The sequence below is a fragment of the Hemitrygon akajei genome, chromosome 7 (assembly GCF_048418815.1).
Source record: "Hemitrygon akajei chromosome 7, sHemAka1.3, whole genome shotgun sequence".
NCBI lineage: Eukaryota > Metazoa > Chordata > Chondrichthyes > Myliobatiformes > Dasyatidae > Hemitrygon > Hemitrygon akajei.
The window spans coordinates 43,598,517-43,624,919 of NC_133130.1; the positions used below are offsets into that span (position 1 = coordinate 43,598,517).

At 39.3% G+C, this 26,403-nt stretch overlaps 1 protein-coding gene across 1 annotated transcript; it reads left to right on the forward strand.

Moving 5' to 3' along the window:
- Positions 1-2,715: 2,715 nt before the first annotated feature.
- On the forward strand, positions 2,716-20,759 carry cox7a2l (cytochrome c oxidase subunit 7A2 like). Its single transcript, XM_073050712.1, has 3 exons — positions 2,716-2,874; positions 8,506-8,640; positions 12,952-20,759. Exons 1-3 carry the CDS (start codon positions 2,803-2,805, stop codon positions 13,093-13,095), a joined length of 351 nt encoding a protein of 116 aa, XP_072906813.1. The 5' UTR covers positions 2,716-2,802; the 3' UTR covers positions 13,096-20,759.
- The last annotated feature ends 5,644 nt before the right edge of the window (positions 20,760-26,403 follow it).

The following is a 26,403-nucleotide window of genomic DNA, read 5'->3' on the forward strand; positions in this document are numbered from 1 at the left end:
CTGGGTAGCCTCCAACCTGATGGCATGAACATTGAATTCTCTAACTTCCGTTAATGCCCCTCCTCCCCTTCTTACCCCATCCCTGACATATTTAGTTGTTTGCCTGTTCTCCATCTCCCTCTGGTGTTTCCCCCTCGCTTCTTTCTCCCGAGGCCTCCCGTCCCATGATCCTTTCCCTTCTCCAGCTCGGTATCACTTTCACCAATCACCTTTCCGGCTCTTAGCTTCATCCCACCCCCTCCGGTCTTCTCCTATCATTTTGCATTTCACCCTCCCCCCACTACTTTCAAATCTCTTACTATCTTTCCTTTCAGTTAGTCCTGACGAAGAGTCTCGGTCCGAAACGTCGACATTGCTTCTCCTTACAGATGCTGCCTGGCCTGCTGTGTTCCACCAGCATTTTGTGTGTGTTGTTGATCCCTGTAAATCTCCTCTGCACCCTTTCTATGGATTCCACATCCTTCCTGTAGTGAGGCGACCAGAACTGAGCACAGTACTCAAAGTGGGGTCTGACCAGGGTCCTATATAGCAGCAACATTACCTCTCAGCTCCTAAATTCAATTCCACGATTGATGAAGGCCAATGCACTGTATGCTTTCTTAACCACAGAGTCAACCTGCGCAACAGCTTTGAGCGTCCTATGGACTTGGACCCCAAGATCCCTCTGATCCTCCAATTTCTTTCTATATTATCATATATTGCATTGTACTGATGTTGCTAAGTTAATAAATGTCATGATGCATGCTGGTGATAATAAACCTGATTGATTCTGATTCTGATCTCATGCACCTGGTAGTAGATGCAGCATTTTTCTACTGGAGGTCGGTAACCAGTGCTGTTCCACGGGATCTGTTCTGGGACCCCGCTCTTTTTTTTAATATAAATGACTTGGATGAGGAAGTGGAAGGGAGGATTAGTAAGTCTGCAGATGGCACAGAGGTTGGCAGTGTTGCGGATAGTATTGAAAGTTGTGTTAGGTTACAACAGGACATTGATAGGATGCAGAGCTGGGCTAAGAAGTTGCAGATGGAGTTCAATCCATAAAAGTGTGTTCAAAAGCAGCAAAGCAATATTGCAGCTCTATAAAACTGTGGTTGGACCACACTTGGAGTGTTGTGTTCATTTCTGGTCAGTTCATTATAGTAAGGATGTGGAAGAATTAGAGAGGGCCCAGAGGGAATGCTGCTTGGATTTGAGAACATGACTTATTTATAAGCCAGGACTTTTCTCTTTGGAGTGAAGGAGGATGAGTGGTGGCTCAGTAGAGGTGTATAAGATTATAAGAAACATAGAGTGGAGAGCCAGCACCTTTTTTCTCCCAGGAGTGACAATAGCTAATACAAGAGGACCCCCCCCCCCCCGCCCCTTTTAGGGCAAGTAGAGTAAGATTTAGGGGAGATGTCACAGGCAGGTGTTTTTTTTAATTTTTTTTTTACAGAAAGTAGTTAAGTGCCTGGAATGCACTGCCGGGGTTGCTGGTTGAGACTGATACACTGGGGGTATTTAAATGACTCTTAGATAGGCACATGGATGTAAGAAAAATGGAAAGTTATTTGCCATGTAGGAGAGAAAGATTAGACTGATTATGGAGTAGGTTTATATAGGTTGACACAGCACTGTGGTCTGAAGGGCCCCTTCTGTGTTGTACTATACTGTTTTTTATTAGGTTATCTAGAACACTTGCCCAAAACAGCCCTGATTCTTAAAATTATCCCTCAGTGGTTGGGCAATCCCAAATGCAGGTGAAATGGCAAGAGCTTTTGCCACACATAAACCTAATTATACTAATCACTGAGGATTCTAGCCATTCAAGATTCATCCACTAAAATATTCAGATCACATCCAGGAACAACTGAGAACATAACTTCCTTCACCCTGAACTGTGATATCCCCTCTACCATAGTTGAGAGAGCCCTGAAATCCACCTCATCCATTTTCCAGAACTTATCTTCCCTCCTACCCCCCTTCCTGGTCAAAGCAATGACTCACTCTCCCTGGCCAACAAGATTTGATCAATAGACATCTTCCCCACCGTTTATCACTTCAAAGGGACTGCTCCCTTGGCTCTTCTATGTTCTGTCTGTGCACACAGTAGCTTCTAGACTCAATGTACAATTTAACAACTTAAGGAAAAATTAGCTTTCTGTGTATCATAATGTCATATATTTGGGATTTTAGCCCAGCCATTTTCTCTGTTAACACACCTTGACCTATTTATACCTCTGTATTTCACAACATTTTATATTCCTTGTTTTTCATTTTGCCTCTTTAGCTGTCTCATTAACCCAGCTATCAGACAACCTTTCAAAATTTATCCCCATAGCAACTCTGGCCGGAACCTTTAACAGACATTCCTTCTGTTCTGACCCGTAGAAACATCCCATGCTCCCACAAATGCTGCTCGACCTGCCGAGTCTCTCCAGCAGACTATCTGTTATTCCTGTTGTCTTGCCCACCTCCTCTGCAACTTGAAAGAAGCTTGTTTTCTCCCTTTCGCAGTTCTGAAGAAGCGTTTTCAATCACAGATGCATCCTGACCTGTTGATAATTTTCAGCATTTTCTTTCTGAATTCCCGTGCACAGCATGCACATCAACTTGCATCTTACTGAATTCTATTTGAAAACAAACGGTTACAGAGACACTATTCCCCTTCATTCATCTATTTGTAAAAGCAGGAGCATGCAGGCACCTCGGAGACGGCCCGGATGACGACAGGAACGCGGAAGGCCCGAACCGAGGCCTTCCCTTCCCTGTGCAGCCTGGAGCCGGATTGGGAGGGTGGCTGTGAGTGAGCGGCGGGCCATGTTCTACAGGTTTGATGGGTTCACGCAGAGGCTGAGCGGCGGTGCCGGTCCGGCCGCCTACAGCCCCCAGGTAGGAGTCGAGCAGTAGCGCGGCTGTTGGGTAGATTGGTGCCCGGTTTGACCTTGTCCCGCCGGTTACCGGCGTCTAACAACGCCTGCCAGGGGCGGATGCCCTCATTCTACCCTTCGCTGACACATATGGGAGAGTCACCTTGTCAGTCAGATGTTAAACTGAGCCCCCGAGTTCCCAGGCACAGCTTGTCCCAGCTGTGGGACTCTATGTGAAACAGCTGTGGCGTTATAAGCTGTGACCTTCATAAGACCGCAACCGTTTGCCGATAAACGCTTATAAAATGTGAGAGGCAGAGAGGTAGCCGGTATCTTTTTTCTCACTCGGGGTTGAATTGTCTAATTCAGTGGATTCCGGTTGATTGGGGCACAGGGGGACCAGTACATTTTGACCCATTTAAGTGGCTGCCCCAGTTAGCTGAATTTTCATGGGAATAGTTAAAAGGATGTAGTACTATAAAACTGTATTAGTTCTTAATATTTATCGATGGAGGAAATAACCTGCGTCGTGTTCTTCTGATGTAAATGAACAGATCCAGCACAGGCACCTAGTGCAGATAATGGACTGCCTTCATGAAATGCTGTCAACAAATGCATTGTCCGTATCTTCATTGTAACATTCAAGATGATCATTGATATTTTCAAAATCCTCATAGTTCTTATCTTGTTGAAGTAATGAAATAGTTTCATTTTCACTCCCACAAAATGCTGAAGGAACTCAGCAGGCCAGGCAGAATCTGTGGAAAAGATTTCAGTCAACATTTCAGGCCAAGAACCTTCATGTGTAGCCTGGATTTCCAGCAACAGAAGAGTTTCTCTTGTTTTGTCATTTTTCCTCACAGCTGTTTCTGAGATCTAGCCTGAATGCTTGAAACCATAGCGAGCAAAACAGTTCTGAATTGTCATACTACTTAATTCGCACCAACTATCAGTGACAGAAATCGCAGCATTTTGAAGACAAACATGCAGCTGATATTACTTTTTTTAAAAATGCTTAAAAACAGTGAAGTGTAACTGCCACAGAAGCGCATGCGACTGGTGCTGGTTGGAAGCTGTTCGACAACAGTGTCCTCTGCAAATTAAGTGGCATAGTGTCTCAAATAAAGGAAGGAAATCCTGGCTCTTTTCTTAATCATTTTTTGTTCTGTAAGAGTTGTCCCAAATAAACGGCTGCCCCGATTAACCGATGGTCCAGTTAACCGAAATCTATTGTACGTTTAAGCTGAGGGGGGCAAGTATTTCTTTACGCAGAGAGTGGTGGGTGCCTTGGATATACTGCCAAGTTTGGTAGCAGAGGCAAATATGCTTGCGGTATTTAAAAGGAGTTGGGTATTTGAATGTCCAACAAGTGGAAGGTAGAAACGCTCAGTTTAGTTACAAGTTTAATTAGTTTGGCACAACATTCTGTTCCTGTGCTGCATTATTTTATATTCAATAAGTGCATAACTTTCAGTTCTTTGGCCAATGAAGCAGTCCCTGCATGCAGCAAGATTGTTTAATGTCATTTCCAGTTTGCAAGTGTAAAGTGTGTGTGGTCCTTAAACAAAATTGTTACTCCAAATGCAATGCAGCATATAAAAAGCACACTAACAGAAAGAACACAACAAGAAAAAACAATGAATATAAATAGATGAGTTGATTATATGTACATAAAGTGATGCTACATGCAGGAGAGTCTGTTCATACAGTGACTGATAGGAAGTGATAAAGTAGCTGGTTTGGGGTGTGGAGGGTGAAATAGTGGGTAAAGGTGTTGATCAGCCTTACGGCTTGTGGAGAGTAACTGTTTTTGAGTCTGGTGGTCCTGGTGATGATGCTGTGTGTTTTCCTTCCCTGATGGGAGTGGGATAAACAGTCTGAGTAGTGTAGGTGTGATCCTTCATGATATTGCAGGCCTTTTTCCCTGAACTTTTTTGTATATTCATCCTTGCTCGGGGGTAGGCTGCTGTGATGCTTTAGGCAGTTTTGACTACACGTTGTAAAGCTTTTCTGTCTGCTGCACTACAGTTTCTGTACCGTGCAATGATGCAGCATGTTGGGATACACTTTACTATGTATCTGTAAAAGGTCATGAGTATTGGTGTGCATAGTCCGGCTCTCTTCAGCCTCCTCAGAAAGTAGAGGGGTTGTTCAGCTTTCTTGACTGTGTAGGATATGTTCTGAGACCATGAGAGGTTGTGTGAGATGTGCACTCCCAGGAGTTTGAAACTGCTTGTAGGTCCCACTGCTGCGCTGCTAATGTAAAGAGGGGTGTGAATGGTACGAGTTCTCTTGAAGTTGATAAACATCTCCTTTGCCTTGTTGGCATTGAGGAAGAGATTACTTTTGCCTGCAGTCAGGCCTCAAGCTCTGCAGGCCGTCACACCGTTGTTGGTGTTGAGCCCCACCACTGTCGTGTCATTTGTGAACTTGACAATGTGAACTAGCAAGATCTAGACAGCAGTTTTTTTAGTGGCTGAACAAGTGAAAAGGAACATGTACATCAAAATGTACTAAGAAACAACCATCAGCAACATAAGAGAGTTACCCACTGACTCTTGACATTCAAAGGTGTTACTAACGCCATGGTTAAAGCCATCAATATCTAAGGGGTGAGTGGGTCACCACTGACTAGAAACTAAATGAACCTCTCGGATAAATACAGTGACCAAGGTCAGATTCTGGGTATCCTATGAGAAGAGATTTGTTTCTTGATACCCCATTACCTTTCAACAGCTACAAGGGGCAAATTAGGAAGGTGTATACTCTCCATTTGCTTAGGTGAATTCTGTCCCAACGTTACCAGAAGCTCGACACTATGCACAACAAACCAGCTTATTTATTTAGGCACTCTATCAACCATCTTAGATATTAAAAGTTGGCACAACCTCATGGGCTGAAGGGCCTGTACTGTTCCATGTTCTTGTCCAATCATTGTTTTAAATGATTGCTGCTTAATCTTATAGCCATGTTCCTTGTTCAAAATTCTCCCACCGATGGATGGAAATATCTCGAGATCAACCCCACAATGAAGAACATAAATTTGACTTCCTTAGTTGCTAAAGATCAGAAAACTCTTTCATCCCAGTAATTAGCATAGTTGAATAATGCCTCCAGTGCTAATATTGATAGGTATATGGACAGGGAAGGAATGGAGGGTTATGGCCTGAGTGCGGGCCAGTGGGACTAGGTGAGTGTAAGCGTCGGGACGGACTAGAAGTGCCGAGATGGCCTGTTTCCGTGCTGTAATTGTTACATAGTTATATGGTTAGATCCTTTCTTAAATAAAGGGCCAAGATTGTGCATGTACTTCAGGTGTGGCCTTGCGAGTATCTAATACGATTGTTTATTTCTCTTGCTTATTTCTCAACTCCAATCTGCTTGCAATATGCCATTTGCCTCACAGATTAGATGCTGCACATGCCTAACTGTAATTTATATACAAGAGCAGTTGGATCTCTATGTATTTTGCTCATTTGCAGCCTTTCTTCATTTAGATAAGCCTGTCTTTAGATTCATCTGATAGCAGTACCTAATCTCACACTTCCACAGCTCCAGTTTTCCAAAAGTGGTTGGCTCACTGACATTTCAATGACAGTAGGTCTTGGCAATGATGACACACCTTGAAAAACGAATAAATAAAAATAATTGAATCTTTTTTAAGAATCCAAAATGCATGACTTTTGATTTAAGCTGTGGAATTGAATGGTTTCCTTGTGACAATTTTTGTCCACTGCTGAGATAGCAGTTATCACTTCTTTTATTTTAAGGTGTTTATGTGCATCTTAACAGCATTGGAAACTTAAGATGAATCAACTTTACAACACATTGTCCTTTTTGGATACTGATATACTTCCAACGCTTCAGTGGTTTACTTGTACAAATGGCAACCATTAATGTTCAAGTCTTAAATCAAGATTTATACATTTTATTTATTTTTTGTGGTGTAATATATAATTGATGTAAAAAATTATATTGCACTAATCTTAACCGAACATTTATTGTATTTGTCATACTGTCAAGACACAGTCTTGACCAATTTGTTTCTTCAATTTTAATATTCAAATCATTTTCCCATTTTTGTCTTGACTTATGGACTCCTTGTTTAGTTGCCTGGTTTTGAATCAAATTATACATACAAGATATAAATTTTTTAATATTTCCTTTTTGAATTAAAATTTCTATTTCTTTAGATTTCGGCAATAACATTGTTTGACCTAGTTTTTCTCTTATATAAGCCCTTAATTGAAAGTAACAGAATAAAGTGTTATTTGATATTTTATATTTATTCTTTAGTTGATCAAATGACATTAATATACCTCCTTCAAAACAATCTCCTATATATTTAATCCCTTGTTGAAACCAATTATATAAAAGTTGATTGTCCATTGTAAAAGGAATAAGTCTATTTTGAATTAAAGATCTCTTTGCTAATAAAGATTTTTTTGTCTCATCATCAACATTTATCTTATTCCATAAATCAATCAAATGTTTTAATATAGGAGATTCTTTCTTTTCCCGTATCCATTTAGATTCCCATTTATAATTTTTTACATCAATTATATATTACACCACAAAAAATAAATAAATTAAATCCAAGTTTATCTGATCAGTGTTTCCGATGTAACCAAGAAACTGGTACATTTTTACATTCTACATGGTCTTGCTCTAAAATTCAACCTTTTTGGACAAATTTAAGACTTTTATTGGAACAAATTACGGGAATAAAACTTCCTCATAATCCAATATTACTTTTACTAGGTGATATTGAAGGGACAAAACCAAAACTCAAACTTAATAAATATCAGAAAGAATTTATAAAAATTGCGCTGGCTGTAGCCAAAAAGGCTATTGCAATTACTTGGAAATCAGATACATATTTAAGTATAGATTGTTGGAAAAAAGAAATCTATGGCTGTATTCCATTAGAAAAAATTACTTATAACTTAAGAGATAAATATGAAACATTTTTGAAAATCTGGGGCCCTTATTTACAAAAGACAGGATTAAATATATAGGTGCTCTGAAGAGAAAATTAATGGCTACTTGGGGAAAGAAATAAATACATATACTAAAGTTATTAAGAACTCCATGGAGCATGTGGAGACCTTCCAACAACCAGGCACTCTTTCTTTCTTTCTTTTCTTTCTTTCTTAATTTTTTTTTTATATAGGGAAGTTAGGGGGGAGGGATTAAGGGGAGGGGGGAAGGGTCACATATCCTTTTTTCTTCACTTGTAATCATTTAAAAATTTAATTAAATAAAATTTAGAAAAAAAAAAAAAGATTTATACATTTTGCATGAAGACTTTAAATTTAATTTTGTATAACACCACTGAATATATTCCTCTGGTACTTTGCTACTGTAACATTCCCTTATTAACAGCTTTTAATGTTTCTAAGTTACGTGTATTGAAGGTAATTATGACATCGATACAATGAAGCATGATTTGATTCTTGTGTTACAGATGGTTGGTTTAATGTCTTCTAAGCAAGGATATGCTCGATGTGAGGGACTGCAACAAATTGCTCAATGCTTTTGCTAAAATGATCCCATTTAAAGAATACTTCCCCTCTGATATCAATAAGTACAGTGTCCATGATGTACTCCTATTACTCATGAACATGTTTCTTTTGTTTATTCACACTTGCAGGGTCTGAAGCCTCTGGTTTCCACAGAATCTTCTACTGTGGTATTTGCCATGCCGACAAATGTCGTATCGGAATCAGGAGAAGGAGTCCAGTTTCTGGGACAAAATAAAGTGCCTGATTTCCAGAAACTTTTTCAGGTAAAACACTCATGGCTGAATTCATTTTAGTTTTCTTTAGTTGCTATCTTAATGCATTTTTAAGGGATACAAAGTATTTTGTAAATGAGAAAGTAGTGATCTTAGATTTTGCAATGTGATGACATTTGTGAAATTAAAGCTACGGTTGTGTTGTTGGATAATTGTGTGTTGCTCTGGGGAAAATGAGAATATCCTTTTATTGTAAGAATCCTTATGTGACAGATGTGTCGAGTATTTCATAAATCTTCAAATTTGGGCCGGTGATTTGAATTGTTCTTGCACTTTATCTAATTTTCATTGTGCTGTAAAACACTCTTTACCAGTTTATTCTGTTATGTCTTGACTACACCTTCTGTGATTTCTCTATCGTTTCTTTGTGGAGACCAGAACAGTTCATTGTAGTCTTTATGGCCTAAGAAAGGTTCTACATGAGTTCCATATTTTCTATCTTTTATATTCTATCTGTCTAGAAATAACCGTTATTCCCCTTTTTATTACATCAATTTGTTGTACTGATTTTGTGTTGAGTCACAGAACAGTACAATATAACAGAAAACCATTTGGACCATTGTCTCCTTGCACTCTTTTGTGGAATTATTATGTAGACACACCGCTTATATTTCTTACATCCGTTGAATTTTTCTTTCAATTATTTTGCCATTTGCCCTTGAAAGATACTGTTGCATCTGTTTCCACCTCCATTATCAGACAATGCATTCAAAAATCTAACTACTTTATGAGTTTATCAAAAAGTTTCTTTGTTGTTTGGCAAATTAAGTCTAACACCTTTGAATTCTCTTTGCCCCTTAACTTGTTTTCTTTATTATCTGAATTATGATTTCAAACTGTATTGATACTCCAAAGACATCTTTCCTCCTCGCATATGGTTGGTTTAAAGTTTCTGCCAAAATAGACAATGTTCTTTAAAAGTATTGGTGCCTTCTTGAATTTTGAATATACTGAACACTGATGTCTGTAGGCAGTAAAATTGGAAGAATACAGCTGACGGCACCAGTGTTGTCTCCTATATGCATGCAGAACTCTCCAATTTCATCACCTGCACCATCAACTTACACCTTGCACTTTAATGCACAGGACCATCCCTGAATGCATCTTCCTTTTCTGGATCATGCCCTCTTCATCCCAGGAGACAGTCTTCTATAAAACCACTGAATCCCATAGGTACCTTGACTATAGCTTCTCACACCCTGCCTCCTGTAAGGGTTCAGTTCCATTTTCTCAATTGCTTTGTTCCACCTGTTTGTTCTCAGGGTGAGGCCTTTATTCTCAAACGCTTTTGAAATCTCCTGCATTTGCAATCTTTCCGGTTACACTTAAGGTTTGATACAGTATCTCTTGCCTCCACAGATTCTATTTACTCATTGAGTTCTTTCAACTTTGTGCTTATTGAATACAGCTGAGGATTTAACAAAATTGAATTGACTTGCATAAAGGTGATCATCATAAGGTCATAAGCTCATCAAAAGGTGAAAATAGTTTGAGGTATATCAATCAAGTAAATGAAATGATTATACGAGGGGTGATTGATAAGTTTGTGGCCTAAGGTAGAAGGAGTCAATTTTAGAAAACCTAGCACATTTATTTTTCATCATAGTCCCCTCCTACATTTACACACTTAGTCCAGCGGTCGTGGAGCATACGGATCTTGGACCTCCAGAAAGTGTCCACAGATGTGTGATTGATAAGTTCGTGGCCTAAGGTAGAATGACATGCACATGCAGTTCCACTCTTTGAGTGATTATGCAGAAAGTTTGAAGTTAATAACTCATCTCCTTCTACCTTAGGCCATGAATTATCAATCACCCCTGATGAGTTATTAACTTCAAACTTTCTGCATAATCACTCGAAGAGTTGAATTGCATGTGCATGTAAAAAGAGCTGCATAACTCATCTCCTTCTACCTTAGGCCACAAACTTATCAATCACCCCTGCTGTGGACACTTTCTGGAGGTCCAAGATCTGTATGTTCTACGACCGCTGAACTAAAGGCTGGTTTATACTTGTGGGTCGCATCGACGCTATAGGTATTGCATACTCTACGCGCGTAGGTTGACGTGCACCTCTCCAGAAAAGTTACTCGCGTGCCACGGCGACACAGACCACAACAACTGTGATTGTTCCGCTTGGTAGCATCGCATTTCCTCCTACGTATTTCCGGTTGCTTCTTCTCCGCCAATTCTGTAGGCTGCGCGTACACCGATGCGAAATAGATGAACCAAATGTCAAATCTACCTGCCGACATGCGAAAATGTTTGAAATGCATTTCCTTGTCCATGTCTCTCACAAAGAAACTCAACACAGTGGCATAGAAACCCCACCGTCAACTAGCGTTTTGGCGCACACCAAGGCATGCTCGCTATGGCGTAGAGCGACGCAGAAGTGAAAATCAGTGTTACAGCATAGGCTGCGGCATAGCCCAATCACACAAGTATAAATCAGCCTTAAGTGTGTAAATATAGGAGGGAACTATGTTGAAAAAGAAATGTGCTAGGTTTTCTAAAATTGACTCCTACTGTGGGCCACGAACTTATCAATACCCCATGTACACCACTTAGAAATATATGGTCATGATCAAACGCTCTTAAACATCTCAAACACAAGAAAATCTGCAGATGCTGGAAGTCCAAAGCAATACACACAAAATGTTGTAGGAATTCAGCAGGCCAGGTAGCATCAATGGAAAAGAGTACACAGTTGATGTTTCAAGCTGAGATCCTTCTTCAGGACTGGAAAGGAAGGAAGAAGAAGTACAAGGTGGCAGGTGATAGGTGAAAGCAAGAGATGGGGAGGGGGTGAAATAAAGAGCTGGGAAATTGGTGAAAGAGATGAAGTGCTGGAGAAGGAGGAGTCTGATAGGAGAGGACAGAAAATCATGGAAGAAAGGGAAGGGGGAGGAGCACTAGAGGGAGATGATGGGCTGGTGAGTTGAGAGGAAAACAGGAATGCATTATGGTGACGGTGGGGCAGTTACTGGAAGTTCAAAAATTTGATGTTCATGCCATCAGGTTGGAGGCTACCCAGATGGAATTTAAGATGTTGCTTCTTCAGCCTGAGCGTGGCCTTGTTGCAGCAGTAGAGGAGGCCTTGGAATGGCCTTCCAACATGTTGTAATAGGAATGGGAGCTAGAATTGAAATGCGTGGCCACTGGGTGACCCGACTTTTTCTGGCAGATGGAGTCGTCATGGCTATCCCTCGAGGTCAAGGATGATGGTCTTCGTTCCATTTCCACAGAGTGAAGATGCCTGTGCGTGTATTTGTTTAACATGTATTTAATGTTGCACTCCAAGAAGCACACGATACTTCACAAATCAACCAACTGATTCCAGTGGCATGGAAACCACAACGATTGGAGCTGATGGATTTGCTGCAGCCTTCATCCTTCATAGCCATTGAGTTCAAAGTAACTTTGCCCACCTGTTCTGCTGTTGAGGTCTTGGTTGGATTGTTCTTTGTCAGGGACCTCACCCTCGACCTTAGCGCCATGGGTGACCCTACCAGGAGCATAGCTCCAGACGGCAACGCTCTCGGGATCTCAGGACCACACAAACTTCACCACCACAACAAGGTGATAATCCACAGAGAACAGATGGAGTGTAGGTGCTAGATGAAGCAGTCTCGCAATCTGATATACAGGAGGCCACACTGGGAGCACCGAATACAGTTCCACAATCGACTCGCAAATGAAGTGTCGTCTCACCTGGAAGGACTGTTTAGAACCCTGATTGGTAGTGAGGGAGGAGCTGTAGGGCAGATATGGCACTGTTCCGCTTGCAAGGATTGGTACGAGGAGGGAGCTCAGTGGAGAGGGACGAGTAGACAAGGGAGTCGCGTAAAGAGTGATCCCTGTGGAAAGTTGGAAGAGGGGAGGGAAAGATCTGCTTGGTGGGGAGATCCCGTAGGAGATCCATTTTCAACATCTTTTGCATTATATATTACTGAGAGTTGTGAATTGACAATCTTTACTCGACTCCTAATTTAGGCACATCAGTCATACCCAGAAATTCAGTTCCTGTTTCTCTAGATCTTTTAACTGTTCAAACTATCTAAAAAGTGCTTATTTAAAAATAATTTCCCAGTTCTCCATTAATATTTAAACATTTAAATAAAATGCATTGTTTTATAGTGTCTATACGTAGAAGTTGATGGCATTGTCACTGATTTCTTGATTGCATCATTCTGGATATAAGTTTTGAAGGGGAGATATGTATTTTTTATGAGTAAGATTATATTACTAATTTATGCACATTTAATCCCATTAATTTAAAGCTATTATAATTTTTACTTTGCAGAAGTCAGATGGTGTGCCTGTACATCTGAAGAGAGGAGTTCCCGATCGACTATTATACAGGACTACAATGGCGTTGACAATTGGAGGGGCCATTTACTGTTTGGTAGCACTGTTTCTGGCAGCTCAACCCAAAAAGCAGCATTGAACTGACTCTGTTGATGTGACTGGTACTTCTGAAATCCTCACGATATGGACTGGCATACAACGCTTCGCACTTCATTTTCAAGGTTTTCTTTCTTGGTGCACCACTTTCTCTAATACTTACTCAGCAGGGATTTCCCTGCAGCTCATTTCAGTCAATTTTGTTCTTTATTATCGAGGATTCCAAATTTCAGAATCCTGCTTAATCATGATAAAAACAAATATAATGATCAGGTTAATTAGAAATTTTTTCCATTGAATCACGGAAAGTGTTCAGGAAGATAATGGTTGAATGTAAGTAGATGAGTGAAATGTGATGGCACTTTACATGGAACGTAATGGTAGTTGTGGTGGAATATGAATGTGTCTTTTCACTTAAAAGATAAAAGGACTTTTGTATCTGTCATGTCCAAGAGGAATGCTGATGTTCACTATCATAATTATGAGATCTTATGTACATCTTCATGCAGTCTCAAACATCTGCACAGGCAGTTGTTCATCTGGAAACTTGTGATATTTCAATAAATTCAAATGACCACTAATAACAAGCTCGTGCTTATCTAAAATACATTATCAAATTGGAATGTTTTTCTCCTTATTTCTGCAATCTTGGTCGCCATCATTTTTATTTTTGTTTTATTTAGAGATGAAGCACAGTAAAAGGCCCTTCTGGCTCAATGAATCTGCGGTGCACAATTACACCCATGTGACCAATTAACCTGTTAATCCGTGCATCTTTGGAATGTAGGAGGAAACCAGAGCATCTGGAGGAAACCCATGTGTCATGGGGAGATAGTGCAAATTCCTTACAGACAGTGGTGGGAATTGAACCCAGGTTGCTAGCGTTTTAATACAGTAACCTCTACACTACTGTGCTGCCCTTTATCTACTGAAATGTGTCAATGCCATTGTCACCTCCAGCTTTTCACCAGTACTCTTCATTGCATTGGCATTCATTTATTATCCCCCCCATCACCATTAATTACTCAATTTCCAATTAATAAATCTCTCAACTTTTTTTATCTCGAGCAATATAGCAGTAAAATTTGTGGTAAAGTATACAGTATTTTCCTGTAGATCCTGTGATTGGTCTGGCTGGTATGCCAACTGTACATTGTTAGTGGGTTTTTTTCTATCACTTTTGTTATGTAGACAATTCATTTAATAGAGATGTGATTTATTCCTTAATGTCAACCAATAATTTGGGCTGTGTCTGAATGGAGGAAAAATATTGCATTATAGAAAATACCCTTAATCAAAAAGAACGGTTAATATGAGCAGAATTGGACTTAAATGCTCATTTGATAGTGGGACGTGGTAAAGTAATTGTCATTGATCTTTATACTAACGACAGCAATACAAAGTGACTAAGACGTTGACTGAGAACTTATTGGTTCTGTGTAAAATCATTATGGAATTGCATTTTAATATAAATGATATGACCAACAGAATGGATTATCAGTGTAATAGGTGATCTTGAATTGAGATGTACACAGATTCATGTTGTTATTGTGCCTCAGTTTTCTGTGGCATTGTGACCATCAGTTCTGAGTCTATTGATGCAGTAGTTTATTTAAATCATGGAGATGAGAATAAGTAGCATACTTATGTTCTAAATTTGTAGTGATTATCAGGTTTAATACTTAGGTTTAGACCTTTAGCTTTTATTTGTAGAATTTAAATTCTATCAGTTGCAATTGAGAAAGTAGATATTGTGAAGTAGATTAGTCAGTATTGAAAAAATCTTAGCTTAATATTTTTCTTAATTCTTTTCATCCAAACTTTTCTCTTTCAACATGATTTGCAGATTATATTGCCATCATTTACACAAATGGGTAAATTGTAATGCTACTTTTTTATAAGCAAAATCCTTCATATGATGGATTTTTAAGGTTGTAATACCTAGCCAAAGCATTTTACAAAGGAAAAACAAGAGAGAGGATTCTCCTTGAGCAGTGGCTCATTTTGGCAAATCTGACCACAGTAAAAGCTGCAAAACCGATTTGGGAACGCCAGACTCTTCCACAGACAGGTTAACAGGTGGCTGATGGGGCAGCTGGGTGGGTAGGTTGTGCAGTACACTCCTGCTCCTTGTGCAAGATTTCTTTCCGCTCTTGATACAGGGCCTCAAGTTTCCCAAATAATGCTTCTCTGTTGAGTGATTTTGAGCCAGAGGTTCTGCAGAGTTATGTGACTATCCCAAGCTTTGATCGCACCCTCAAATCTTTCACTGTCTGCCTTAAGAGAGTTTGGAATTGAATGCCTGTTTAAGGAAACTGTTGTTGGGCATGCACTTGCTGTGGCCAAGCCAACATAGCCAAGTGAGAATAACATGGGAGTGTTGGCCTGGCAGAAGTCAAGTCAAGTTGCTTTTTATTATCATTTTGACTATAAACTGCTGGTACAGTACACAGTAAAAATGAAACAACGTTCCTCCAGGACCATGGTTCTACGTGAAACAACACAAAACTACACTAGAGTACAGACCTACACAGGACTACATAAAGTGCACAAAACAGTGCAGGGCAGTACAATAATAAATAAATAAATAAATAAATAATAAACAAGACATTAGACACAGTAGAGGACAAATTTCAATATAATAATAAATGATGTAGATGTCAGTCTAGACTCTGAGTATTGAGAGGAGTCTAATGGATTGGGGGAAGAAACTTGCACAGTCTGGTTGTGAGATCCCAAATGCTTTGGTGTCCAGGCCCAGCTGTTTCAGCTTTCCAATCAGGTGCTGAGGAATGATTGTGTTGAATGCTGAACTGAAGTCTATTGGCATAGTTAAAAGATAAGAGGTTTTATTGGAGATAGAAAGACTGTAAGATCATGAAGGCTGAATGATGGTTGTCCATTGTATCCAACAATGACGGGAGACCTGGGTGGGAACGTTTTTACAATGGAAAGTACATTGCACTGGAGCAGTTCCACTCAACCCTGGAAGTCCAGGTCTAGTGTTACAAGTAGTCATCACAAAGTGTGAAAGTGTGGACTTCCTTGTTTGACGTGAATGACCACGAGTTCTTCTGTGCTCTGCCATGCCCTTCGCTCTCCATGATGTGTTGCAGAGCCACCTTCCTGGCTGTTGTACCTCACTGTTGATCTCATCCACCCAGTCTGCCAGAGCTGACTACACATGCTAGTACAGCAACATTCCTATCTCACTGGGGTATGAGGTCTGCTGGTTTAGTCCACCTGTCAAAGCCGTGTACTAGGGTGTGGCTGCTGTCACATGAAATCGAGTCACAGGTGAGAGCTGAGTGTCTGATGGGGACAAAAGGTGAGTGGGCTGCCCTAGAATGGACACAACAAGCCCCTTCACCAGAGGTGCTACCCCTCCCGAGACGCTCCTGAATAATACAGTATGTTACTAAATGTAAGACTAGAGGAAATCAATAGGAACAAAGGGATCTTGAGGAGCAAAAGATGTGACGAAACAGGGCTGAGAGAGACTTTGGAGGTAAAGTAGGGTAATACTATTTTGTGACTGTGACATATTTGAAATAGTCCTCTGGAATGGGAAATAGTGATGGAGTACTAAATAAATGGCATTCTGTAAGAGAAGAGGAGGAAGCTATTCCAGTAAAAAGTATCGGTGAAAGGTGAAGGTGGCATAATGAATTTCAGCAGTTGTGGGGTGATTTAAATTTAAGACTGGCACTGTGCAGGGCTAAAAATAAACTCTTGTGTTGTTGAAATCAATCCTAAAATAATAACATCCAAATTTTCTTAGCATAACTTTTTCTGTTTAATGTTTTAAACATTTAAATCTAAAAAGGAAAATGAGAGCAAAAGGATTTTGATATTTTAGGATTCATCAAATGCTTGTAATTATTTATGCATTAGGCTTCAAATTGCACGAAGCTGTTAGAGCTTGGGACATCGGAGTTTGGATTTCAAATCTGGCACTGCCTGTAAAGAGTTTCTATGTTCTCCCCATAACTGCACGGGTTTCCTCTGGGTGCTCCGGTTTCTTCCCACAGTCCAAAGATATATCAAATAGTAGGCTGATCGGTCGTTGTAAAGTACCCTGTGATTAGGCTAGTGTTAAATAGGTAGTTTGCTGGACATCACAGATCATTGGATTGGAAAGTACTGTTCTAAATACATAATTAATCTTTAAATACATAAATAATCTTCCTTTACGAAACCTTGGTGCTCTGTTTGATTTTTGAGCCAAAATGGTCTTAAATCCCTACTCAAACCTTAAAAAGAAAACCTGTTTATATCAGCATGATTTTTCACCTCTCAAATATTTTTTCGTTATCTATTATTGTGCTTCACCTCGCTGAAATACTTTTGATTACACTTGTACACTGTTAAGTTACCTTTTAATATCATTGGTCTTTGTGTATAATTCAGGCTAGAACAAGTTTTCATTTCCTTGACTGGAGGTTGATGGATTAATTTTTCAAAATATACTGTATATTAAAATTTGAGGCAACAATGGATCCCTTGGTACTAAGTAACAGATTTCTAAGCCTGGGCCTCTGTAATTTCCTGTGCAGTTGGATCCTTGATTTCCCTGTTGGGAGATCTCAGTTGTGATCTCCTGACTGACAAGTGTAGGCATACTGGAGAATACATATTTAGCCCATCGCTCTACACCCATGACTGTGTGGCTAAGCACAATTCAATGGTTTAATGTAATGTCAGAGGATGAATATAGTGTACAACCTGAAATCCTTACTTGAATGGCGTTTATAAATTTGCTGATGGCAGAATCTCAGATGGTGATGAGGAGGCATACAGGACTGAGATATAGATCAGCTGGTTCAATGATTCTGTAATAACAAGTTTTGCACTCAACGTCAGTAAGGCCAAGGAAGGACGATCTCACCTGGTCCCTCAACACTTCTTTGGTCAAGAAAGCATACTTCCTGATTGAACAGAGTGAGGCTCCCCACCCATTCTAACCACATTTTACCGAAGCACTATTGAGAGTGTCTTGGCCAGCTGCATCACCGTCTGGTATGGGAACTACAAGACCCTGTAATGGATTGAGAGTACTGCTAAGAGAATCATTGGGGTCTTCCTTCCATCCCTCCCCCCCTCTATCCAGAACATTTATCAGAAATGCTGCTTTCGCAGAGCACTCAGCATTGTCATCCATCCCAAAATCTCTTAACCTCCTACCATCAAGCAGGAGGTACCCCTGTCTAAGAACAAGGACTGTTAGGCTGGGTAACAGCTTCTTCCCCCAGGCTGTGAGACTTTTGAACACCCTGTTAGTACACATTATGACAGTGCCAGTACCAGTAATACTGCTGTGTATTTAACTGTATGTCATATATGCACTTTATGTCAATTTGTACGAATACCGAATACTTTTTTATCTGTTAATATTATGTTAATATAATTTCAATTGAATTGACTTTATTTCTTACATCCTTCACATACACGAGGAGTAAAAATCTTTGTTACTTCTCTGTCTAAATGTACAATGTGCAATCAGAGTAATTTATATTGATTTATAATAAGTAGAACTGTCAATGTAACAGAAATGCACTCAAATCAGCGTGAATTAATCAGTCTGATGGCCTGGTGGAAGAAGCTGTCCCGGAGCCTGTTGGTCCTGGCTTTTATGCTGCGGTACCGTTTCCCAGATGGTAGTAGCTGGAATAGACTGTGATTGGGGTGACTTGGGTCCCCAATGATCCTTCAGGCCCCTTTTACACACCTGTCTTTGCAAATGTCCTGAATCATGGGAAGTTCACAACTACAGATGCACTGGGCTGTCTGCGCCACTCTGCAGAATCCTGTGATTGAGGGAAGTACAGTTCCCATACCAGGCAGTGATGCAGCCAGTCAGGATGCTCTCATTTGTGCCCTTGTAGAAAGTTCTACAAGGATTTGGTAGCCCATACCAAACTTCCTCAACAGTCTGAGGTGAAAGAGGCGCTGTTGTGCCTTTTCAACCACAAAGTTGGTGTGTGCAGACCACGTGAGGCCCTCGGTGATGTGGATGCCGAGGAACTTAAAGCTGTTTACCCTCTCAACCCCAGATCCATTGATGTCAATAGGGATTAGACCGTATCCATTCCTCCTGTAATCCACAACCAGCTCCTTTGTTTTTGCGACACTGAGTGAGAGGTTGTTTTCTTGATACCACTGTATATGCTTGACAAGTGCTGCATGTGATATATGAACTGTGTTTTGCACCTTGGTCCCAGAGGAGTTTTGTTTAGCTGTATATATATATATATATATACACTGTATATAGCTGAATGACAAGAAATTTGAACTTGAACTAATTGTGGACTTAAGGAAGGGAATGTCAGGAGAACACATACCACTCCTAAAAGGGGTCGGCAGTGAACAGTTTCAAGTTCCTGGGTGTCAGCATCTCTGAAGGTCTATCCTGGGCCCAACATAGTGATGCAATTACAAAGATGGCATATGAGCAGTAATGTTTTGTTAGGAGTTTGAATAAATTTGATATCTCACCAAACATTCCAGCAAATTTCTACAGAAATGCTGTGGACTCTTGCTCAAAGTTCGAAGTGAATTTTATTATCGAAGTACATGTATGTTACCGCATACAACCCCGAGATTCATTTTACTGTGGGCATCCTCAGCAAATCTATAGAATAGTAACTATAAAAGGATCAATGAAAGATCAACCAGAGTACAGAAGACAACAATCTGCAAACACAAATATAAATAAATAGCAATAAATAGGAGAGCCTGACATAACAAGATAAAGAATCCTTAAAGTGAGATCATTGGTTGTAGGAAACACCTCAATGGATGGACAAGTGTGTGTAGTTATCCTCTTTCTTCCAGCCAAAATTTCCTCTGGTTAAAAAAAAAGAAAACTGAAATAATTGTTTTTGCTGCCAAAAAAGAACAACCAAAAGTCATTTAGAATCCCTGTCGATCCAGACCTCAAAGCAAGGCAGAAACCTTGATGTTGAGATGGACTCCAACTTAATTTTTAACTGCCACATTGAGGCAATTACAAAGTCAGTCTACTAACTTCTTAAAGAAAACAGCGAGAGTTAAAGGGTTTGTGTCTCAACAAGATCCAGAAAAACTCATCCATGCATTTTTTTAGTAGTCATGACTACTGTAATGGTGTTTCACAGGTCTCCGTAAAAAAAATCCCTCAGACAGGTGCAGCTCATTCAGAACGCCGCTGCTAAGACCAAGAAAGTAGAGCATATTACTCCAATTCTCAGATCGCTGCACTGGCTTCCTGTCCATCAGAGGATTGACTTTTAAAATACTTCTACTGGTTTATAAAGCACTGAATGATCTAGGACCAAAATACATCTCTGATCTCTTGTTGCACTATGAACCTTCCTGAGCTCTCAGGTTGTCTGGGTGGGTCTGCTTACTGCATCCCCAGGGTCAAAACTAAACATGATGGAGTAGCTTTTAGTTACTCTGCTCCACATATCTGGAATAACCTTCCAGAGGATATGAAGTCTGTGTCAAGTTTAAGCTCTTTTAAATCGAGGCTTAAGACTTTTCACTGTAGCTTTTAATTATCTTGCACTGTAACTTTTTATTTAGTATATCTATTTTTGTGCGATTTTATTCTCTTGCATTGTCTGAAATTTGATGTTTGATTTTTATATCTTCTTCTATGTAAAGCACTTTGAACTGCCTTGTGTTTGAATAGTGCTATACAAATAAACTTGCTTGCTTGTTCAAGCGCCTGATGGTCGTAACTGTTGTTGAACCTGGTGGTGCAAGTCCTGAGGCTCTTGTACCTTCTACCTAATGGCAACAGCAAGAAAAGAACATGGCTTGGGTGGTGGGGCTGTCCGATGATGCTTTCCTATGACAACGATTCATGTATACGTGTTCAATAGTTGAGAGGGCTTCACCCATGCACTACTCATGTGTGTTATATTTCTTATTGTAACTATTAGTTTTTTTGTGTATTGTTCTGTACTGCTGCCACAAAACAACAAATGTCACGACAGATGCCAGGGAAAAGAAAACTGATTCTGATTCTGGAAGATGTACTCAGTCAGAATGTTACAGTAAATGAAAACTTTAAAAAAAAAACACAGATACTGGAAACCTAAAATAAAGACTGGAAGGGTGAGGATGGCATGACTTGCACATTAATGCTGTGTTACAGCTTAAACATTGGACAAAGATACTTTGCTCCAACTCATTTTCTATATTTCATAGGATTTCTATGACGTGCTTTTATAAATTGAAATGGGACTGCAAAAGAGTTGTAAGAGTAATCCAACAAGAAAATAGTTTAAATGGCAAAACTGTTAAGCTTTCATTATTTTACTTTATGAAAAATGTTTAGAATCTAGAATGAAACTTCAAAATGGAGAATGAAACTAATTTGAGTAAATATTTGTGTGATTGTGAACACCATTTCACATCCTTTATTTCTCAGGGAAGTACACATATATATTAAGAAAACCTGTTATTTGGATAATTTTATTCTCTGATCTGACCATTAGCACAGCCCTGGTTTTGTTAGGAAAATTAAATCACAATCTGAATTTTTCCCAAGTATTACATTTTGGATTCACTACATAATGTTACAAACAGAAGGTAGCACATGGAATAATTGATGCTATCAGATATATGTTCAGGAGAAACACAAGAAACTACCTGCCAGATATCTGTGCTTCCATTCGGGCAAAGCTAGGTGTCTTCATTATATCGTGAATTTTGTCATTCACTGTAATGTAATGTAATGTAATATTCATTTCCATGTGAGCAACATAATTCTGCCACGGGGAAGCTATGCTACGTACCTGATGCACCATCAATAACTCATCGGAGACGGGAGGCAAACGATAGGCTTTTATTAGCTGCAAGAAACCATGGTTAGTAGCAAGAGACCACCACACAACATCCTGGAGACTGAGGGAGGATAAGTGCCTCCAACTGCCTTCATACAGGGGTCAGCAGAGGGGCGTGTCCAGACAGGTATATATTCTGTGAAGGTGAGGACCACATGAGGAAGTGGAGATGAATCATCCATTGGCAGATCTGGCTGAAGACATCTTTAGCACTCAAATGTTGGGCCATGTCATTGTTCAACATAAATATATGTGTGTGTGTATATATATATATATTTATACACACCTCTTTCACTATTTATTTGTTATTCACTGTTCACAAGTATGTGACTTAAGAGCTTTAATTTGATCCATTTAGTGTGAGATTTCCCAGTTGTGCTTGTAACATGCTACCTTTGCTATTTAGCACTTCGGTAGTCCTGAATTCAGCTTCAACAGACGGACACCTTATTTTTATTTTCAGTGAGCTTGCTGTATTCCCTTCTACACTGTTGATTTTCTGGCCTGATCGTTAAGGCAGAAGGAGGTATATGCTGGGTTATGAGGACAGGTATAATGTGGTGTACATACCTATTGTTGCTGTTAGTCCACAATATATCAAGATATCTAGCTCTGTCTGCCAGATGTGTGCTGAGCTTATCCGACCCAGGATAATCGTAGTACCACACAACATGATAAACACTTCCAATGAAGGTCAACAAATGCCTCATTGACCTTCAGCTCTTGGATTTCAATATCTGTATTTTGCTTTTTCAGGTGACCATCTTTTCATATTTATGTTACTTCAGTTTTTCTTTCTCTATGGGTGCTGCTTGATTTGTCGGGTATCTCAATCATTCTCTCATTTTTCAGATTTTCAACAACTATGTGGTGCTGTTTCTCACAGTTACAGCCTATTCTTTAGTGTTTTCTTCTCTCCCTAATTGCTATCATTTACTTGTTAACTAGATAGATCTGTACTTTGATCTCCTCCCTTTATTCTCTCTACCAGACTACCTCTCTCTGGAACACAAAACATAATTATTTACTCATTTCTCCAGTTGTAGTGGAGGGGCATTGACTTAAGGTGACAACTCTGTTTCACTCTCCAATAAATGTTGTCTGACCTGTTGAGCATTTCTGGCACTTTCTGTTTTTATTTCACATTTCTTACATGCGGACGTTCTTTGATTCTCAGCAGTGGATGTTGTCTGTGCAGTGAGGATGGAACTTTGCTTTTGTGAGGTGGGAGTTTCCACCAGTGCTAGCATGGATGCAGCTGTCACAGACAGTTTGATGAGCATGAGGTTAAGTAAGTTTTTTTGTGTATTTTCTGCAAGAAAATATGTGCACTTCTGAAAGCAAATTCTCACCCATGAGAGAACTTGTGTAATCAGTTGACTATCCTCAGTTACCATGGAAACTGAAGGCCTCAGCCTTTCCATTATACAGAAAGCTGAAATACTCTAGATGCAAGTATATTTCCAAATAATTGCACATCAATTGAAATGTTCCTGAATAAGAAGTATATATTTTTTAAAATGAAGGATGAGCTAGCTATTTCAAACCAACTTAAACCACTGACTAGCATATCATTTTGAGACTATTTCATTCAATTTTTCAAAATGCATAGAATAAATCTAGTTTCTCAGAGAAACCATTGAATAAACCATTGATTGCATTGAATAAAACTGGTTTTTCATCCTAAATACTGGTCCTTCCAAAATACTTATATCTTTTGAATCGAGATATGATGTTGCATCGTCCATGAGGCAGATTACAAAATTCTGAAAGCATATACCACCAGCCTCAAGGACACCTTCTATCCCACTGTTATAAGACTATTGGATGGTTCCTTAGTACAATAAGATGAAATCTTGACATTGCATCTTATTGTGTACCTGAAAAGCACTTTATTCTGCATTCTATTATTGTTTGACCTTGTACTACTTCAATACACTGTTGTAATGGTACACAAAACAAGTTTCTCATTTTACATCAGCGTATGTGACAATAAAGAAACTAATTTAACTGTATTTGCACGAACCTGACTAATATGACTAATTCACATCACCAGGATTGTAACAGGAAGTCAAGGGAGACTGAGAAAATTTGTTTAGCACTGGCTATAGTCCTGAAAGACACAACATATAATAGCAATATTTTAAAAAGGTTAGATCTGACTCAAGAGTACAGACTGATTAGCCTAATATAATAGGTAAGAAAATGGTGGAAATTTTAAAACAAGATCAACTAGATATGTCCCACTGTCTGTTAATCAATTTACACCTTTAAAGCAAACTTGTTGAAGGATTTTGCTTTACATACTTGAGGTTTATGGAAGTTCAAATTTTTTAGAGTTCAGTTTGATTTTTATGTTATAGCTAAGATATATCAAAATATATCCTTGATATATTTGAACTTGTATGTGTGTGTGCGTGTATTATATAGAACATAAAACATATAAAATCTACAGTACATTACAGGCCCTTTGGCCCACAATGTTGTGCCGACCATGTAACCTACTCTAGAAGCTGCCTAGAATTTCCCTACTTCATAACCCTCCATTTTTCTAAGCTCCATGTACCTATCAAAGAGTCTCTTAAAATACCCTACAGTATCTGCTTCTACCACATTTGCTGCCAGTGCATTCCATGCACCCACCACTTTCTGAGTATCATAAGATATATCAAAAAACTCACCTACATTTTTTTTGGAGTTGCTATTGCATATACTCCTTTCAACAGGCAATTAATTAAGCCATTCCCCTTTTCCAAACCAAAGAAAACAGCATACACCTTTCCCTGTTAAGCCATAGGACACAGAAGCATAACTAGACCATTTGACCCATTGAATCTGCTGTCATTTGATCATGGCATATTTCTGTTCTGAAAGGATGTCCTTTTATTTTGAGGCTGTGTCCTTCAGTGCCAGATTCTTCCACTACTGGAAACATCCTCTCCACATCACTTTATCCAAGCCTTTCAATATACAGTAGGTCTCAATGAGATTCCCACCACTCCATCCTCATAAACTCCAGCAAATACAGTTTCAGAGCCATCAAATGCTCTTCATCTGTATGTAAGCCTTTCACTTTTGGGATCATCATCAAAACCTGCTCTGGATTCTCTCCAGCACCAGCACATCCTTCCATATATATGAGGGCCGAAACTGCTCACAATACTCCAAATGTAGTCTGACCAATGCCCTTTTTACATTTCATTCAATTTCACAATCTTGGGTGCATCAGGAGATTATCATTGGCTGCCAGGAGATTGAGAGGTAAATTGTTAAGAAGTCCTACCTCCAAATTGTACTGTCTGATGTACAATTACATCAGATTTGTGGAGAGAATGGTTGAGTTGATGAAACTTGGTACAATACATTTTGTGATCAGTAGCCTAATCTTGCTTAGTTTTGGTGGCAACACTTGAAAATGACCCTTTGGGTAGCTTATACCTGGATCCTGATTAGAGGAGGGAAAACATCTAACGCAAAAGGAAAATAATAAATACTGAAGACATATCAGTATTTCACCATATTCCAATGATTGCTCATTTTAAAATCATTGATTTCAACAGTACCATTACTTTGCTCTCCTAACTTTGACGGGAGTTGATACATGGAGTTCCTTCTTCAGGGGTTAATAATTCTTCTGTACTTCAGATGTCCATTAAAATACACCTAAATCTAGCAATTGCCAATTATTTTTTTGATCCAGGAGATTAATTCTTCAAGTACCCATTTATTAAGTTATATATGGAGAATTACTAATATCTGTAAATGTTTACATTTACATAAGTTGCATGGTTTGAAAGAATCCATCACTCATGTAAGTAATTTATGCAATCAACTAAGGCTGTTAAAGTTGCAAAATAATTTTCAAGAATGCTGAAATTTAAAAGCGAAGGAGTCCCTCTTTATTTGAAGCAGTATCTCACCAGTTATTTTAAATACACAGTACATCAACAGGTCATTGAAGGAGAAAGGGGGACACACAAGTGACTGCAAATTCTGGAAGGGGAACAGCTTTGATTGAGAATCAACAGGCTTCTACAACATGCCTTTCTGTACATCAGCTCTTCTCATAGCCTTGCCCCCAACAGAAGATGGGCCTTGTTAAAACTGTAATATAATTAAATGCAAGAGTTCCAGCATCAATCTTTGAATAACCAAATGGCTTCCTAAAACAATTTGGTACCTGCTGTCCAGTCTTCTTTCTCTAAAAATACACAGGTTTGAAAATTATAATGCATATAAAGCATTAACATGTCAAGCAATTACAGTCTTTTCATTTTTTGAGGATTTGAATGTTCTTCCTTAACCTTCAGTGACCAAGTTACTTTTGCTCTGATAGAAAACTGACACAGATTTGATGGGCACTAGAACAAAGAAACAAGCCATTCAGCCCATGTAGTTCAAGCCGAACTGTTACTCCGAGTAGTCCCATTGACCCACACATGCAACATAACTCTCCAGTTCATGTACTTGTCCAAATTTGTTTTAAATGTTGAAATCGAATCTGCATCCACCACTTC

Excerpts from the sequence above, each read along its gene's own strand:
- cox7a2l (XM_073050712.1), top strand. The coding sequence starts at position 2,803 with ATGTTCTACAGGTTTGATGGGTTCACGCAGAGGCTGAGCGGCGGTGCC. Across the intron at positions 2,875-8,505 it reads CGGCCGCCTACAGCCCCCAG|GGTCTGAAGCCTCTGGTTTC; the intron begins GTAGGAGTCGAG and ends TCACACTTGCAG. Across the intron at positions 8,641-12,951 it reads ATTTCCAGAAACTTTTTCAG|AAGTCAGATGGTGTGCCTGT; the intron begins GTAAAACACTCA and ends TTTACTTTGCAG.